Source organism: Propithecus coquereli, unplaced genomic scaffold, assembly GCF_000956105.1.
Source record: "Propithecus coquereli isolate 6110/MARCELLA unplaced genomic scaffold, Pcoq_1.0 Scaffold66, whole genome shotgun sequence".
Taxonomy (NCBI): Eukaryota; Metazoa; Chordata; class Mammalia; order Primates; family Indriidae; genus Propithecus; species Propithecus coquereli.
This window is the reverse complement of record NW_012152618.1, coordinates 10,186,082-10,205,361: the sequence shown is the minus strand read 5'-3', so window position 1 is coordinate 10,205,361 and position 19,280 is coordinate 10,186,082. Positions and strand designations below refer to the sequence as shown.

Below are 19,280 nucleotides of genomic sequence, written 5' to 3'. Positions count from 1 at the left end.
ATACGGTGGATGACAGAGTTTCCAAGTCCAGCTGCTGTAGTTTGAGCAGCGTTGTTTCTGCGACATGCGGTTGATTGTTGTCTTGTAAGAGGATTGGCCTGTTTCTATTGACTAATCTCAGCTGCTTAATCGCAAGCATCCTCATCATTTCATCCAAGCTGTAATTGACTAACCAGGTTTCATGAAGCTGTAGTGGATAATACCAACACTGGACCACCAAACTGACACCAAAGAAAGGATGTGGCTAATGAACACACAGTATGCTGACAGTTTGAGAAGTTTCATTCTGGTGATTTTAATCTTGAAAATAAGCCATGTGGGTGACTGGAGACCAAAGTGAATAAAGATGAGCTGAAAGCTGTAGTGGAAGCAAAACCATCTCAACCTACACATGAATTAGCAGCAAGGTTTGATGTTACTATTCCAACAATATTGGACTATTTGAAACAAATTGGCAAGGTAAAGAAGCTGGATAGATGGGTTCTGTATGAATTAAACGAGCATCAGAAGAAAAATTGTCTCAAAGCTTGCCTTTCTTTGCTGTCACGATATAAAGGTGAACCATTTCTACACCGTATTGTTACGTGTGATGAAAAATGAATTCTTTTTAACAGTCACAGTGTTTGGCACAATGGTTGGATAAAGACGAAGTGCCAAAACACAGTCCAAAACCAAATATTCAACAAAAAAAGCTAATGGTGTCAGTTTTGAAAAGAATAAAATACTTAGGAATAAATTTAACTGGCCGGGTGCAGTGGCTCACACCTCTAATCCTAGCACTCTGGGAGGCTGAGGTAAGAAGATTGCTTGAGGTCAGGAGTTCGAGACCATCATGAGCAAGAGCCAGACCCCCATGTCTGTAAAAAATGGAGAAATTATCCCGGCGTGGTGACATGCATCTATACTTGGGAGGCCAAGAGGCAGGAGGATCACTCGAGCCCAGGAATTTGAGATTGTAGTGACTGCCCTCATACCTGGGCAACAACAAAAAAAACAAAACCTATTCGAGGCAGATATCCTTTCTCCTAACGATTTTCTTAATGGTGTCTGGGAACTTGTCTTTTGCTTTGTGGTCGGCAGAAGCTGCTTCTTCTGTTATCTTGTCATTTTCAAAGCCAAACTTCTTTCTAAAATTATCAAACCCTCCTTTGCTGGCATTAAGTTCTCTAGCTTTAGATGTTTCACCTTCCTTTTGCTTTAAGTTGTCATATAATGATTTTACTCTTTCTCAAATCATATTAGAGTCTACAGGTATGCCTTTCTTATAGCAATACTGCACCCACATACAAGCTGCATTTTCTATTCTTTATTTTTTTTACTCTATTTTCACCCTTTCAATGATTGACAAAAGCTGCATTTTCAATACCAGATAAAAAAGTATTCTGCAAAAAGTGCAAGGTTTTCGTGCCTGCTGGCATAGCTGCAGTGACAGCTTCATGAATTTCCTTTTCTTGTTTTTACAATGGTGAGAGAAAAATACAAAATTCCCCACCACACACAGAGAAATATTGTGCTAGCTGGGAGTGCTCAATAAAATTGTTACAAAATAGATTAAGCAAATATCAGAGATAACTAAAAGGCACAGGAGATGTGCTTCAGCTCTTTCTTGACTGATAGGCAACTGGCTTAAACCAGCCCTGACTGCTTGAGAACTGCTTTAACTGTCCCTTTAGCTAATTGTAAAACCAAAATCTCCGGTTTAAAGTGACACCATGGGTAGGCCAGGTGGATCTTACTCTTGGGAGAATTCCCGTGTCACCCAGGAGTGAGCGCCCTTTGTAAGTAAGCTCTAATAGACACATTTAACTCAACAAGCTGGATTTGGTTTGAGTCATTCTTTGGTCTCTTGACTCCATCTCAGTTTGGAAGGCAGTCTTTCTATAGTGTCCCAGGATTCTCCTGAAACAAATGGTCTTTACACTGGATTCACTTATCTCAAAATGGCAGGCAACTGCAGCTGCAGACCTCAACTACAGTATACATTAAGCAATTTTACTTTTTTTATAATGTCATGACTTTTCTCTGCTTCTTGGGAGCACTTCCAACATCTCTAGGGGTACTTTGTATGGGTTCCATGCTGCTAATCAAAGTTTACGGTATTGCACTAAACACGATGAAAAATACAAGAGAACCATGAGAGATCACTTTTTACTGTGATATGCAAATTACTGGAGAGACAACTGTTCAAGCAGAGATGATTAGCGTCACATGGCGTTTGAAATGGGTACCACAACACTTGAGCTCACTGCAATAGCAAAAGGACATGGCTATGAAATTATTACAGAAGTACAGTATGTACTGAAAAGGAAGACCCCCATCTATTACCTGGTGCATCAGCCACCTGAGATCCCCACCCCTCAGACCACTCCAAACTAATACAGGTGGGAAAAATTGGGTAGACAGGGCTCAGAATTTGGTGGCAAGACCCCTCGAGCCTGCCGGCGAATAAACCTCGATTCTCCGACTCTCTGTGTGCCACTCGGTTTGTCCTTGGGATCACCTGCTGTAACACTTGCTGTAACAGTACTACAGTTAATTTTATGTAGTTATGATTTAATATTGCATCTTTACATTTATTTACATTTCTCTCTACTGAAAATGGTGCCATGTATGGTCTGTGTTTTTATATGTAAGTTTTGATAAATTTTAATTTTTTATGACCAGCCTGGGCAATATAACAAGACCCTATCTCGAGAAAATTTTTTTAAACTTTTTTATATTTGTGTATATTTTATGGTAGTAAATGATAAAATAGACCAGTATCTACATATCATTTATGCATTCAAGACATACTTTTTGCTTAATTTTTTCAATATTTCTATGCTACATTGTTCATCTGTTTTTTCAAATTGTCACAAATCTTGAAAAGATTTTCCAATGTATTTACTGAAAAAAAATCTGTGTATAAGTGGACCTGTGCAGTTCAAACCCATATTGTTCAAGGGTCAACTGTATTTCTAAAGATATGACTGCATCAGTTTACAATAGTATATCTGGAAACAAACTAATTGGACAATCCAAAAAGGTAATTATGACAACAGAAAATGGGTTAAATAGTTTCATCCATACAATGGAACACTATGCAGCCATTAAAAAAAAAAGGCTCTTTATGTGCCATAGTTGAACAATCTACAGGATATATTAAGTGGGGAAAAAAAGCAATGTAAACAGCATGTTTAGTATGCTACTTGTGAAAAGAAAAACCAAAATATACATATGCGTTTATGAACATGAACTATTTCAGGAAAGACACAAGAAACTGGTAATAGAGGTTGCCACTAGGGAGGGAGAAGGAGGAGTTTTTTAAATTGAAGTATAATATACATAAAAACACAATCACATAAGTACCTAGCTCATTTTTTACAAACTGAACACATCTGAGTAACCAGAACCTAGATCAAGAAACAGAACATTACCAGCATCCTAGAAGCGTAAAAGTAACACACTATCCTGATTTTTAATAGCTTAGATTAGGTTTGCCTGTTCTCATATTTTACATAAATGGAATCATATTTTTTTCTTTTTCAATTTCCAATTTTATTTTAATGACACTGGGTTTGGGGAAGTGGAAGAGCCATGAGTACACAGAACTGTGATACTCCTTATACTCTCAATGGGAATCAAGGTAAAAGTTCTAATTGTTTTCAGTCCAGAACCTGCTTCAGAGACAGGGGACATCTAGTTCTGCTGCTGGGGGACTCATTCCTCTCATAGGCTTGGCTCCTGAAGAGCATGTAGTCAAGATTGGGGCCCAGGTGTGTTGGGCATTTTTGTTTGTTTGTTTGTTTTTAAGACAGGGTCTCACTCTGTTGCCTGGGCTGGAGTGCAGGGTGTCATCATAGCACACTGCAACCTCAAACTCCTGGCCTCAAGTGATCCTCCTGCCTCAGGTTTGTGAGTAGCTGGGACTACAGGTGCATGCCACCATATTCATCTAATTTTTCTGTTGTTTTTAGAGATGACATCTTGCTATGTTGCCCAGGCAGGTCTTGAATTCCTGGCCTCAAGCAATCCTCCTGCCTCAGCCTCTTGAAGTGCTAAGGCTGTGAGCCACCGCACCTGGACCCAGATGTGTTTTAAATTCATTCTATTCTCAGGATCCTAATCTTTATGGATCTCCTAGAGCTTTTCCATCAGTTCTTCCTCCTCTTTCTCTTGCTGGAAATCACAGCGCAGACTTCCATTTTATTTCTGAGTTTTTCCTGCAGCCACAGGGCCTAATCCAAAGCCTGCAGAGCAGGCACTAACTCTGCACTGCTGGAATTCAAGTGAGTCAGGAAGTCCCAGAGTGCGTGATGTGGCCCGACTTCAGACCGAGGAATGAACACAGAGATATAAAGACGCAGACACATGACTGCAGCCCGTACAAAAAGACACAGACACCACAAGACAGTATGAGGCTGCAGCGAAAGCTCTCGCTGTAGCTGTTTTATTTATAATACAGGCTGTTTGGCAACTGTCCCACCGCAAGTTCTTTGTTCCCACACCATCCCGACTCAACACGTCCCAGTTCCTTGTTGTTTCGTCTCTGGCAAGCAGATCATTTGCATCTCAATTCACTAGCCCCTCCTGTTTGCAGGGTGAGGGCGCTCTGGACTTGCGTGCAAGGTCACAGACATGTTCTTGAGAAGAACAACAAGGAAACTTTCCCAGACAAAGGTGTCCTCTACAGTGTGGAAATATGTTTTCTCCTCTCTGCTTCTGGCACTCTCTTGGAATCGTATATTACATACTATTTTGTGGCTGGCTTCTTTTGCTGCAAGATTCATCCATATTATACATGTAGTTGTATGTCATTCACTCTCATTCCATTTAATGAATATCCTGCAATTTATTGATCCATTTCACCGTTGTGGATAATTTCCAGTTTTTGGCTATTGCAACTAGTGTTTCAGAGAACACAGGAGTACATGTCTTAAGAGGAAACATATATGTATGCATTTCTGTTGAGTATACACGTAGAGATGGAATAGCTGGGTCATAGGGTATGCATATATTCCAGCTTTAGTAGTTACTGTCAGTTTTCCAAAGCGATTACCCCAACTCATACTCCATCAATAGTGTAAGAGTCCAATATTTGAGAAACTTACTTTTGACTATATATTCTTTTGAATTTGGTTATATTATGAAATAGAATGTAAATTCATGTGAACTTTAAAGCTATGTCTTCAAAGTGGTTTCACTGTGGGGATGGGCAGCTTTTTGTTATACATCTAGAACTTTCCTCCACTGCTTCTATGAATACTTGGTTGGAAAGGTTTGAAGAACAGTCTTAAGAGATGATGTGATTCATTTCCCAGTTTTATTATTCATTTATCAGCTGTAATTTGAATACAGGTTTTCTGGTAGGGACAGGACAGAGATGGTAATAATAATTACAGTAATAACTATAAACTCATATTTATTAAGTACTTACTTTGTGCAGGGCCCTACACTAAGCACTTAAGTGAACCTGGGGACCAGAATACTTTGAATCCCGACCCGGCCTTCTGCATTTCTAAAAGGGAAGATATCTGTGACCTCGGGGCAAAGGCCAAATCAAATGCTGGGTAGCGGTCACCCCAGGCTAGCTAGCCCTACCCTGAATGCAGAGGGCACAGAGTTGGGATGGGCCGTCCATCACTCCCTCACCTCCAGAATCCGCCTCAGTCTTTGCCTTTCAGCTTTTACTCACCTCGAAGCCCTGGGACGTCCGAATCTGCCTGTAAGAGATCCCACCTAAGTAGCAGGAGGGAGTAGAGTCAACCGGTTAGAACCTCTCTCCTGGGTTGCCGTCAGGGAAATGCGAGTCAGGAGAGACATCAAGGCCCCTCAACTACTTTTAGGTCAGTCGCCCCTTCACCCTCAGCCTTTCAAACAAGCCGCCCCGGAAAGACCAATCACAGCCTTCATTCTTCCCTGGCCTCCCAGTGCTGTCCAATCAACTCATGTCATCTATAGGCTGTGCTGTGGGTCCGGTATGTAAGGGCAGAGAGGAAAAGCAAGGAATGTTGACGCCGGAAAGGCGTCATCTTGGTTAAGGGCAGCGCTCTGGAGCCTTACGGACTTTTCTGAGGAAAGACCGGAAAGCTACAGCGTTTCCACGTATCCTGGAAGCCTCTCTTTGCCAAGCACTTAGGAGGTTTCCTATGGGGCCGCCCCTGGCTCCGCTCCCGGAGGATGTGCTCGGGGAGGCCCGGCCCCAGGAGACGAGGGAAAGAAGGCAGGGGGCCGTGAGCTTCGCGGACGTGGCCGTGTACTTCTCCCCGGAGGAGTGGGGGGTGTCTGCGGCCCGCTCAGAGAGCCCTGTACCGGGACGTGATGCGGGAGACCTACGGCCACCTGGACGCGCTGGGTGAGGCCCGGCGCTCGGCCCAGGACCACCAGTGATCTGCGGGATCGGGGGATTGCTGTCCCCACGGGCGAGTGGGCTGGAAGTGGGGCCACTGGGGAAGCAGCTTCGTCGTCCCCTCTTGTGTTCTCAGCCGAGCCCAGTATTTCTCCTTCGCAGGCTTTTCAGGCTCCAGACCCGCTTTTGTCTCTTGGGTGGAAGGACAGGTAGAGGCGTGGATCCCGGAAGCCCAGGATCCATCGGGTGAGACTGCTGTCAGCAGAGGCACGGGAAAGGTAGCAGGTACTTCATTTAAAGCCCTAGTATGTGGCCTTTGAGAAACCTCTACCCCCACCCCACAACTCCAATCCTCAGGACACACTGACCCCTCCAGAGTCCCATCGTGGCTCCCTGCACCTTATCTCACTGCAAAATAGCTCAAGAGAACAGCTAAATTTGGACTTATAGAGCCAATTAATCATCCTGGAAAAACCCAGTTGAACACAAAATAAAGCTTCCCAGGAAGTAAAGGGAAAAGAGGAAACACATGTAATTTGATTTTTCTTGTGATAAAATGAAGACAAATGTTTCTCTTGGAATCTAATTATGTGGATCACAGCATAGTAGATAATGCCATTCATCAGATTTTATAATGAAGACAAAATGTTTTTCCTGCAGCCATGATGTCATAATAAGTGTTCCAGGAGGTCTTCCCATGGAACCTAGTGTGCAGTCCAGGCTTTTGGTGATGGCCTTGAATGGCATCAAAGGTCATTTAATGGCTCTTTTGCAAAAAGATCACACATAAGTTCAGGACTGTAAGCTCCATGAGAGCTGGGACCATCGCTCTTCTCAATACCTGACGTAGAGTAGGTGTTCGATATTGTTAACTCCTCTTCCATTATTTCCAGTGTTCGGGTCTTCCTGTGTTAACCTCCAGACAGTGGAATTTGCTTTTACTCCAGGTTAGCTTTCAGGGCTTAATGAGGCCTCCATCACTGAGCTGTGTTCCCTGGGGGCCTCATTCTCAGCCATTCATGCTGTCTTCCGAGGCAGAACATGGTCTAGAACACACTGCTAAGTTTCAGGTTTTATCTTTTTCCCTATCTCAGGATCCAGGGATGGGAATGAGGAGAAAGCAAGGCTGAAGAAGAGTGCAAAACAAAAAGTGGAACTTGAAGAAATGTCTCTCAAGGATTGGTTGCCAGCCAACATGCCACCTGGCTCTAGTCCCAAAGCTGCCTGCCCAGAGCTCTGCAGGAACCCGAGGCAAAGCCCCATCAAACCTTGGCTCAAGGACACTCTAACCCCCAGACCACCCTACTCTTGCCCAGACTGTGGCCGCAACTTCAGCTACCCTTCCCTCCTGGCCAGCCATCAGCGGGTCCACTCTGGGGAGCGGCCCTTCCCCTGTGACCAGTGCTGGGCCTGTTTCTCCCAGCGCAAGTACCTGCTCCAGCATCAGTTCATCCACACAGGTGAAAAGCCCTACCCCTGTCCCCATTGTGGGCGCCGCTTCTGCCATAGGGGGTTCCCTGGCCATCCACAGGCGGGCTCACTCTGGGGAGAAGCGCTACCCATGCCCAGAGTGCAAGAGTCGCTTCACTTACCCCTACCTGCTGGCCATTCACCAGCGCAAGCACACAGGCGAGAAGCCCTACAGCTGTCCCGACTGCGGCCTCCGTTTCGCCTACACCTCCCTGCTGGCCATCCATAGGCACGTACACACAGGTGAGAAGCCCTACCCTTGCCCTGACTGTGGCCTCTGCTTTACCTACTCTTCTCTCCTCCTCAGTCACTGGCGCATTCACTCGGACAGCCAGCCCTTCCCCTGCCCTGAATGTAGGAAAGGCTTCAAGCGCAAGTATACCCTGGAAGCCCATCAGTGGATCCACCGCTCTGGCAGCAAGAGGCTGAGGTGGCAGCAGGCTGCAGGAGGGCTCTCAGAGCCAATCCCAATTTTGGGAGGCCAGGATCCCCCAGTTCATTTCCGGTACTTTCCAGATACATTTCAAGAGTGTGGGTGATGGAGCTCACACAAATCGATCAAAGTTTAGTAAGGAAAAGGCAAAGTTTATGCATTTGGGGGATAAGGAGAGGAAGTTCTGTGTTAGGAAAAAAGCAGAGGTCAGGGGCACAGAGAAGGTCTGTGGGCAGAAGGAGGCAGGCATTTAAATAGCTGCCTGAGGGCTGATCCCATTTTCTGAGGCTCCTGCTCCCAGAGCCCCTTGTTCTATGCCCCACTTGGGGTTATTTCACCAAAAACCATTTGCCTAGCTGGCTTTTCCTTCTGGATTGTTCTCTCCCTTAGAGCACTGTCCTTTTTGGCTAGTGTCTCTCCTGCTTCTCCAAGATGGGGTACCCCAGATGCAAGTGCCTATTAAAGGAGCCTGCACTGACTCTGGATCCCCCAGAATATAGGGCACACCATGGGCCTGTCCCCATGGGAGGAAGCTCATCCCAGGATTCTGCCTAGTAGCCAATGCAGGTGAAACATCTGGCAAGGAGACACATGTGGTGTCAAGCCATTGTTGGCATTCTTTGGTCTAGAGGTGGCCATAGACAATGGCCTCCAGTGGGGAACTGTCCTGCTTCACTTTCACTCTGTATATAGCACACAAAATAACAAACCCAATGAACTTTAGAATTGGTCCATCTCTTCACTGTATGAATTAGTGATTGCAGCATTTTCTTCCTCTCAGATATTTGCTTGTTCCCTGGTTTCGAATGAAGATGCATTCTTGGGCTTATAGCAGCTGGAATTATAATGCTAGGGACTTCTTTTTTTTTTTTTTTAAAGAAAGAATAAATTACTTTTGATTAGAGTTGAAATCAAGGCATAGTCTTTCCAATCTAATTCTTACTATAAATAGCAACAGTTAAGGGAGTTCTTTCTGGCCTGTTTAGATCTATTAGATCCATTATTGCTAATGCAATAAACAAAGCGGTGGGTGGAACTAAGCATGTCTGCATGCCAGGACTGGTGCTGAGTGACTCAAATATTTCTTTGAACCAAAAGACTGCTTCTTTGAATCCCTGGGTTCCAAAGATGATTATTAATGGGAACTGGGAGTTATTTTTACTTCACCACATAGCCCCTCCTGAACTGGCAGACCTGGATTCCAGGCTCAGCTCAGTCCCCACTAGCTATGTGGCTTTTAGCATACGATTCAACATTTCTGAGCCTTAGTTGTTTCATTTATAAAATGGGGCTAATGGCAACTTCACAGGGTTGTCTGAGATAAAATGTGATGCATGTAAAGGCACCTAGCATGTCTTTATAGTTTGAAGAACAAATGACTGATCTTCCTCACCCCAACATTTTACCATAAAAATTTTCAAACATTCAAGAATTGAAAGAATTTCACAGTAAACACTCATAAGCCCATCACCTAGGTTCTACAATTAACATTTTTCTATTGCTATGCTTTTCACATGGCAAGCCATCTATCCATCCCTCTATCCATTTTATTCTTTCTTTTCTTTTCCTTTTCTTTTCATTTTGAGACAGAGTCTCACTTCTGCTGCCCAGTGGCCTCATTATAGCTCATTGCAACCTCAAACTCCTGGGCTCAAGCGATCCTTCTGTCTCAGCCTCCTGAGTAGCTGGGACTACAGGAACACGCTACCATCCCCAGCTAATTGTTCTGTTTTTTGTAGAGGGGGGGATCTCGCTATGTTGCCCAGACTGGTCTTGAACTCCTAGCCTCAAGCAATCCTCCCGCCTTGGCCTCCTGTGAGCCACCGTGTCTGGCCCATTTTATTTTCTTTAATGTATTTCAAAGTCAGTTGCAGGTATCATTACACTTTACTCCTATACACCTGAGCTTAAAGAAGTGTGCAAGAAACTTTAGCTCTCACTTAAAGTTCAGTTGCACCTAGTTATTGACAGGTAAAATTTGTGAACCATAAATATCTCCTGTATGTTTTATGACTTCTCATAATCATCGATCAAGAGTCTTTTTTTTTTTTGAGACAGAGTCTCACTCTGTTGCCTGGGCTAGAGCGACGTGGTGTCAGCCTAGCTCACGGCAACCTCAAACTCCTGGGCTCAAGCAATCCTCCTGCCTCAGCCTCCTGAGTAGCTGGAACTACAGGCACACACCACCATGCCCGGCTAATTTTTTTCTCGGCTAATTTTTTCTATTTTTAGTTGCCCAGCTAATTTTTTTCTAGTTTTAGTAGAGACAGGGTCTCACTCTTGCTTGGGCTGGTCTCAGACTCCTGAGCTCAAGCGATCTGATCCTCCCGCCTCGGCCTCCCAGAGTGCTAGAGTTACAGGCGTGAGACACTGCACCTGGCCTGATCAAGAGTCTTGAACAGGCCGGGCGTGGTGGCTCACACCTGTAATCCTAGCACTCTGGGAGGCCGAGGCGGACGGATTGTTTGAGCTCAGGAGTTCGAGACCAGCCTGAGCAAAAGCGAGACCCCGTCTCTACCAAAAATAGAAAGAAATTAATTGGACAGCTAAAAATATATATATAAAAAAAAATTAGCCGGGCATGGTGGCGCATGCCTGTAGTCCCAGCTACTTGGGAGGCTGAGGCAGTAGGATTGCTTGAGCCCTGGAGTGTGAGGTTGCTGTGAGCTAGGCCGACGCCACGGCACTCACTCTAGCCCGGGCAACACAGTGAGACTCTGTCTCAAAAAAAAAAAAAAGAGTCTTGAACAAACATTTACAATTTGATGGGCAATAAAACAATTTGAAAGCAAAGCATCTGTGTATTTTTATAATGAATAGCAGGAAAAACAACATGATATCAGCCATTTATGATGGAACAGTTTTAGTCTTACCTGAAAGTTTGTTTCAATCTGATTAGTTAACCAAATTGATTGTTTAGCTCCATCTTTTTAAGTCTTCTCCAACCTTAGTCCAGAAAGAAGTGATTTAGAACATAGTACCTGAAGAAACAAAAGTATTTTTTGGTTCAGATGAAATGCTTTATAGTATCTTGTTAGTTAAAGTTAATACTCTGTTTAAAAGGAGAATCAAAAGGAGACACACATATGGCCAACAGGTACATGAAAAAATGCTCAATATCACTAATCATCAGGGAAATACAAATCAAAACCACATGAGATACCATTTTACTCCAGTTAGAATGGCTGTGATTAAAAATCCAAAAAAATAACAGATGCTGTCAAGGATTCGGAGAAAAGGGAACTCTTATACACTGTTGGTGGAAATGTAAATTGGCACAGCCACTATGGAGATTTCTCAAAAAACTAAAAATAGAACTACCATAGTATCCAGCAATTCCAGTACTGGGTATTTATGCAAAGGAAAATAAACCAGTATATCTCCCAGGAGAAACCAGGGGAAGAAAAAAAAAAAAAGTAACCAGTATATCAAAAAAATATCTGCAGCCCCACGTTTATTGCAGTGCTATTCACAATAGCAAAGATAGGGAATCAACCTAAGCATTTATCAGTGTATGCATGGATAAAGAAAACGTTGTATTTATACACAATGGAATGCTATTCAGCCATAAAAAAAGAATGAAATCATGTCTTTTGCAGCAACATGGATGGAAATGAAGGTCATCATGTTAAGTGAAATAAGCCAGACACAGAAAGACAAATATCACATGTGCTTACTCACGTGGGAGCTAAAAAAGTTTATGTGATGGAGGTGGAGTAGGATTATAGAGGCCAGAGACTGGGAAGGGTGTTGGGGGAGAGGGAGAGGGAATGAAGAGAGGTTGGTTAATGGGTACAAACATACAGTTAGATGGAAGGAATAAGTTCTAAAGTTTGATAGAAGAGTTGGATGAGTGTAGTTAACATTTTGCATACTTACAAGATAGCTAGAAGAGAGAACTTGAAATGTTTCCAACACAAAGAAATATTTGAGGTGATGGATACCCTTAATACCCTGACTTGCTCATTACACATTCTATGCATGTAACAAAATATCACATGTGCCCCATAAATATGTACAAATATCATGTATCAATAAAATCAATGTTTCAATTTTTTTTAAAAAATAGAAGAAGACTTATTTCTGAGTGTGTATTTTTCCTTACTCTATTTCTGCACCATTCACCACAGTAAGGGCAGTAAGGCACTTCCAGGACTCAAAGTTATACAATAAGCATATAATTGTTAAGAGGTAAGATCAGCGGAAATCAGACTAAAAGCCAGAAAATGTTCTTGGTGAAAAACAGCAAGGGTAGGCCAGAAAATATAAAGAAATCTTGACTGAAAAGGCACTAGCATTATTAACAATGAGTAACATTATTGAGCAAAAACGGGAGGCTTGGCCTGCGCTACGGCAGGCAGGAGAGCCAAGCAAGGAGTGGCCCCAGGACCAGGCTGACAGCAGAGACCTGGTAGGCCTTGTTCTCTCCAGCCACCAGCCTCATCGCAAACGGTATTCTGGTGTCCTGCGTAATTGCAGAAATATTCCAAATGTGGGGATGAAGGCATATGGCACTTATAGTCCAATGCTACCAGCTATGAAGATGACCCATCTTGACTAAAAAGTAAAGAGAAGATGTTGAATCTAGGAAGTGGAGGATACAACCCAGGAGAACAGGAAGGGGGACCCTGGAAGACAGCCGAGGCCCAGTCCAGTTTGGAGAGGGGACTGAGGTCTCCAGGAGGGAGCTTTCCCGGGGGAAAAATGTAGGATTTAAGAATTGATGCTATCCTTGGTACTTTGAAACAACTCAAAGCAGAAACGGCCTGGGCACAGTGGCTCACAGCTATAATCCTAGCACTTTGGGAGGCTGAGGTGAGAGAATCACTTAAGGCCACTTAAGTTCAAGACCAGCCTGGGCAATAGCAAGACCCCATCTCTACAAAGAATGCAAAAATTAGCCAGGCTTGGTGGTATATCCCTGTAGGCCCAGCTACTTGGGAGGCTGAAGAGGGAGGATGGCTTGAGCCCAGGAGTTTGAGTCTACAGTGAGCTAAGATTATGCCACTGCACTCCAGCCTGGGCAACAGCAAGACTGTCTCTTAAAAAAAATTAAAAATTAGGTTTCTCTCAGAGGAACACTCTGTTTTTGAGCTGTGTTCTGGGTGAGGCAGTAGCCTCTGGTTTTCTTGGTTTGCCTGTCCCAAAATTTAATCTCCACCCCATGAGTGGGTGAGGGTTATTGGGGCCCCAGTATTATTGGTCTGCTATGCCAGAGGTAGAGCCTCCACCCTATGTATGGGGGCTGGGTGGAGGAAGGGAGCCCTCAACATCTTAGCTACACTCACTTGGAATTTATCCTCTGCCACAGGGACCTGGGATTTGTGAGGTGAACAATGCCAGTGACATACTCCTGGGGAGATACTACCCTCTGACTGGGAACTGGGGAGACAGGGAGCCCTATATTCTTAGCCATACCCACCCATATTGAAACTTCCCTCATAGTGAACTGGGGGAATGAGGGAGGGAGCACATCATGGGTTAAGTGCCACAGACTCTTGCTGTTCTTACCAAGACTTAGTATATTTCTTCATTTTCTTATGCTCTTAGGGCAATTTCAAGACACATTAAATGATTTTATTTTTATAATTTTCAAAAAATAAAAAAGAGGCTGGGTGCAGTGGCTCACACCTGTAGTCCTAGCACTCCAGGAGGCTAAAGTGGGAGGATCACTCGAGTTCAGGAGTTCGACACCAGCCTGAGCAATGAGCGAGACCCCGTCCATCTCTACTAAAAATAGAAAATTAGCCGGGTGTGGTGACCCGTGCCTGTAGTCCCAGCTACTTGGGAGGTTGAGGCGGGAGGATCACTTGAGCCCAGGAGTTTGAGGTTGCAGTGATCTATAATGACACCACTGTGCTCTAATCTAGCCAGGATGACAGAGTGAGACTCTGTCTCAAAAAAAAATTATTTTTAAGTATATGTAATTATTTTTAATTATTTTTAAGTATATGTACATACAGTGGAATATTATTCAGCCATCAAAAGAGGTACAGATAATGAGATACTGATACATGCTATAACACGGATGAACCTTGAGAAAAGTATGCTGACAGAAGCCAGGCACAAAGGCCACATATTATGTGATTCAATTTATATGAAATATCCAGAAAAAGCAAGTCCATAGAGACAAAAAGCAGATTAGTGATTGCCAGGGGCTTGGCGGAGGGGACATGGGGAGTGGCTGTGTCGCCGCCCGGATTGCAGAACGGGGGATGGACACAGAAAGAAACACACAGACACACACAAGACGTACAAGACTGCAGTAGACAATTCTACCAGTCGCTTTATTATGCACTTTTTCTATGTCCGACAGCTACTTCCTGGCACGTGACTACCTTGGGCGACTTGAGGAAACACATTTTCATTCCTTCCAGACGATTGCTTAAGGGAAGCAGACGTTTGCATCTTAACTTCTTGCAGCTTAACTTCTTTATCTCATTACCGTATGCAGGACAATGAGATGCCTTGGCTTGTTTGCAAGACCCCAGGCGCTTGGTTATCTGTCATAAAGCTATCTGTCATGAGGAATAGTTCTGTTTGGTCAAGAGGCCGTGTCCGGACCTATTGACCTCTGGCCCCAAGGAGAGCATGCCCAGTTTCGCTGACTCTGGGCTTAAGCCAATTTGCCCAGGGACAGTCCCTACAGGCTGCTTAATAGGTAGGGGGTTTTCTTTCGGGGTGTTGAAAATAGGAAATGGTGGGGGGCCAGGCAGGTGGTGCATGCCTGTAACCCCAGAGACTCTGGAGGCTGAGGCGAGAGGATCAGTGAACGATGTATGGTCCTGCAGTGAACTATGATGGTGCCACTGAACTCCAGCCTGGGCAACAGAGCAAGACCCCTTCTCTAAAAAAATAATAAAATAAAAGGAAAAAATTAAAAAAAGAAAATGATGATGGTTGTACATTGTGAATATACTAAATGCCATTGAATGCCACAGTTTAAAATGGTTAGTCTATTGACCACAATGTAATACATCAATATAACGAAATTGCACTTGTACCCCATGAGTATATGCAAATAAAAAATAAATAAGAAAAAAAGTAAAATGGTTATTCTATCTCACATGTATTTTACCGCGATAAAACAATATTGACTAGAAGGGTGCTCAAGGAAACATTTGGAGGTGACATCAGTGTCCTATATGTTTTTTTTTTTTTTTGGAGACAGAGCTAGAGTGCCGTGGTGTCAGCCTAGCTCACAGCAACCTCAAACTCCTGGGCTCAAGCAATTCTTCTGCCTCAGCCTCCTAAGTAGCTGGGACTGACTACAGGCATGTGGGACCATGCCCGGCTAATTTTTTCTATGTATTTTTAGTTGGCCAGCTAATTTCTTTCTATTTTGAATAGAGATGGGGGGGGAGGTGTCTTGCTCTTGCTTAGGCTGGCCTCAAACTCCTGACCTCAGGATCCTCCCGCCTCTACCTCCCAGAGTGCTAGAATTACAGGCATGAGCCACAGCGCCAGGCCCTTATATGTTGTTTTGGTGATGGTTATACAGGTGTATACATTTGCCAAAACTTGGTGAACATTGAAAATCTATGCATTTTACTGTATGTACAATATAATTCAAATTAATGAAAAGAGCTAAAAGTAGATGCCTCTAACGAACAGGGGGAAAGGTCACAGGGGACTCCCTTTTTGATTGTAAGGCTTATGTATTACTTTTTAAGAACTATGTACATTAATTTGGCAAAAATTATAACGCGATTTAAAATTTCCCCATTCTGAATCTATCCTCGCTAAGCACATTCCTTCGCCTGCAGCTCGGGTCCAGAGACTGAGCGAGCGGAGCCCCAGGTGGGCGCCACAGCTACGCTCCTAACTGTAAACACGCACCTGGTTCCTACCTCGGCTGTCTCCCGGGTTTCCCAGTCTTTGTGCGTCTTCTCGCAAGGGATGGGGACCAGATTCTAGATCCCGTCGTCCGGAGAAACGTTGGGAGACTACCTGGGACACAATCCTGGGCACCCTAGAGACCGAGGCCCTTGTTGCGTTCCAATCTGTCAATAGAGGATTCAGGGCCACAGGCCACTTCAAATGCCCCGCCAGTCGGGGACCAATCACAGCCAGCATCTTCCTGTGGTTGAGTCCAATCATCGACCGCTGTGTCTCGTGGCCAAAGAGAGGTACTTGAAGCTGGGGGCCCGACCATCTTTCTTAAAGGCAAGAGACTGTCTCCTCCACTTCCCAGACGGTCCGCATCCCCCACCAAAGAAAGCGCCCGACACGGCCATTGTGTTTAAGGGCAAGTGGGACAATGAGGCCAGAGAAGCCAGAAAACGCCATATTTGATATGCCCAAGGAGTGGCGCTCTTACAAGCAACCAGTGACAATGAAGCCAGGTTATCGCCATATTTTCTAAAGGCACCTTCCGGGTCCCTTAACCCGGGTGCCTATGTCCAAGCGGCCATGAAGTGAATAAACACTAAGGAGTTTCATTTGTCCCTTTCAGAATCCCCGAATCCCTAGCTGCTCGTCCCTGCTACTTCGGTTCCCTCGACTGCATTTGGACGCCAAGGCTGGGCGGGGCCCGAGCCTGGGCAACCCTTCCTGTGGACGACGAAAGCTGAGGCCGGGAGCGGGGAGGCGGTGGCCCCGGGGACCAGGCGGCCTCTGCTCGGGGCTGGAAGGCCCCATGGCGCCGCCCCCAGCCCCGCTTCTGGCGCCGAGACCCGGGGAGACCCGGCCTGGTTGCAGGAAGCCTGGGGCCGTGAGATTCGCGGACGTGGCCGTGTACTTCTCCCCGGAGGAGTGGGGGTGTCTGCGGCCCGCGCAGAGGGCCCTGTACCGGGACGTGATGCGGGAGACCTACGGCCACCTGGGCGCGCTCGGTGAGGCCCCGGGTCAGAACCCCTGTCCTCCTTTACCGGGGTTCACAGGGGAGCTGATATAGAGTGAAGGACCGAGAGGATTGTGAGCCCTAATCCCGCACTATTCCACCAACAGCACCCGCCACCTGCCATTCCCAGGGCTTCAGGTACCCCCTCGGGAGTGTTTTCATCCCGCATCCGCTTCATTGAGGCAGGAGCACTGCACCGGGTCCGGACTGAGTATGAATTCTGAGGAGGTGCCCTCACCCAGGCAGGGGGATGCCATCTTCCCAGGATAGCCTCTCAGGCCAGCACTGTGATCCCTGTTCTCTCCCAGGATTCCCGGGCCCCAAACCAGCCCTCATCTCTTGGATGGAACAGGAGAGCGAGGCTTGGAGCCCCGCCGCCCAGGATCCTGAGGAGGGGGAGAGCCTGGGAGGAGCTCGGAGAGGTGAGGGATTGTCCCAGGTCTTCCCCCACTTGGTTCTCCACGGCTTCTTGTCTAGCAAAGTTTTCTTACAGGCTCCCACTTCCAGCATCAGCATCCTTAAAGGAATTAAAGAGCCAACTTGTGTTGGATACTAGAGGAGTAAAGAAGGCAGACCTGTTTCAAAGTTTTCAAAACGTGGGACAGCAGTCATGTTGAGACCAGAGTGGGAGATCCAAAGCCCAAGTCCAAGACTTAGGTTTCTAGGTTCCTCTCATTCTCCCTCTTTCAGGAAGAACTAAACCTCCTACAAGTGGAAGTGCTTTCAGCTCTGCCTTTCACAATCCTCTAGCTAGGCAAAGTCCTACCAGAAAAAATGCACAGTAATTGACAGCTTGGCTGTCCTCCTCTCACCACCCTCTGCAGAGTGACCTTGAGCAATAGTCTCCTCATCTGTAAAGCAGTCGTACCCTACAAACAATGGAGAAGCTACACTACTAATAGCTACTGCTTACTGAGAATTTACTCAGTGCTTAACATACATCTGCTCCACTAATCCTCCCAACGACCCTGCGAAGTCAAATAACCATTATTATTCCCATTGGACACATAAGGAACCAAGGCCCAGCTAACTCACACTTAACAGATTTGTATGCTGTTCACCTTCCTCCAAAGTCTGGGTGTTAAACACTGAGCAGGACTTTTCTGGCACTGCCTTAAGTAAAAAGCACCCCATAACCTGAGACGGTCTGTGCAAAAGTGTTTTAAAATGTAACTTAATTCCTGTTTCCCAGGAGATGCCCCAGACAAGAAGGAAGAGGCACCCAAGGAAGGGCCAAGAGCTGGAGGACCTGGAAAGACCCCTGGAAAGGAGCAGCCTGAGGAGAAAGTTAAACACACGCCTGAGTGTACTGTCAGCGGGGCTTCGGCAAGAGCACAGCCACCCACAAAAGCTGCCTGGGACCAGATCACAGGTGCGCAGCCCACTGTCCCTGTGCCTAGCATGGATGCCCAGGCCAGCCAGCGGCGACACGTGTGTGCAGACTGCGGCCGCCGCTTCACCTACCCTTCGCTGCTGGTCAGTCACCGGCGCATGCACTCGGGCGAGCGGCCCTTCCCCTGCCCCGAGTGCGGCATGCGCTTCAAGAGGAAGTTCGCTGTGGAAGCGCACCAGTGGATCCACCGCTCCTGCTCCGGGGGGCGGCGGGGCCGGAGGCCTGGGATCCGGGCTGTACCTCGGGCCCCAGTCCGAGGTGACCGTGACCCACCTGTGCTCTTCCGGCACTACCCGGACATCTTTGAGGAGTGCGGCTGAGCGGCTCCCACGGGCTGGAGTTGAGCCTGACCTTGGCACTAAGGACGGACTGACTGAGCCCTCAGGTAGGCTCCTGAGTCAGGGACTTGGGGACTGAAATTCTTCCCTTGGGCTTTCCGCAAGGATCCCTCAAGTTTCCAACTTGTAAAAAGAGAAGTGCCTGTAAAGATTCCAATAGATTAAACTTGCCCCCCTCTCCCCAGTCTTTTGTAAAAAAAAAAAAATGAAGAGAGTGACACTGGACTTTTCTCAAAGTGTTATCTCAGTAGCAGGTGCAACAGATCTTTCCACCATCTCAGGAAACATCCATTTCTCCCTAATCTACTTCAGAGGCAAATGCTAGGGGACTAAGGCCTGGGGAGGGGGCCCAGATGGAGGATGCGGTCAAGCCCTGGCTAGTTGTCACCAGCAGGGAGCCATGGTGTGTGCGGTGGGTGGGAAGAATACAGAGGCACGCAGCACAAGTCTAGTCTCTGCAGCTGGCCCCCAGGCAC

At 46.0% G+C, this 19,280-nt stretch overlaps 2 protein-coding genes across 2 annotated transcripts; both read left to right on the top strand.

The window, feature by feature from the left end:
* The first annotated feature begins 6,034 nt into the window (after positions 1-6,034).
* ZNF785 (zinc finger protein 785) lies at positions 6,035-8,490 on the top strand. Its single transcript, XM_012660204.1, is given in 5 exon segments — positions 6,035-6,257; positions 6,259-6,334; positions 6,491-6,613; positions 7,423-7,838; positions 7,840-8,490. Coding segments are annotated over 5 exon segments (1,242 nt in total). The 5' UTR covers positions 6,035-6,128; the 3' UTR covers positions 8,338-8,490.
* Positions 8,491-16,735: 8,245 nt separating this feature from the next.
* On the top strand, positions 16,736-18,997 carry ZNF688 (zinc finger protein 688). The gene is made up of 3 exons (XM_012660370.1): positions 16,736-17,065; positions 17,382-17,495; positions 18,266-18,997. The coding sequence occupies exons 1-3, from the start codon at positions 16,870-16,872 to the stop codon at positions 18,784-18,786; spliced, it is 831 nt and encodes a 276-aa protein (XP_012515824.1). The 5' UTR covers positions 16,736-16,869; the 3' UTR covers positions 18,787-18,997.
* Positions 18,998-19,280: the final 283 nt, after the last annotated feature.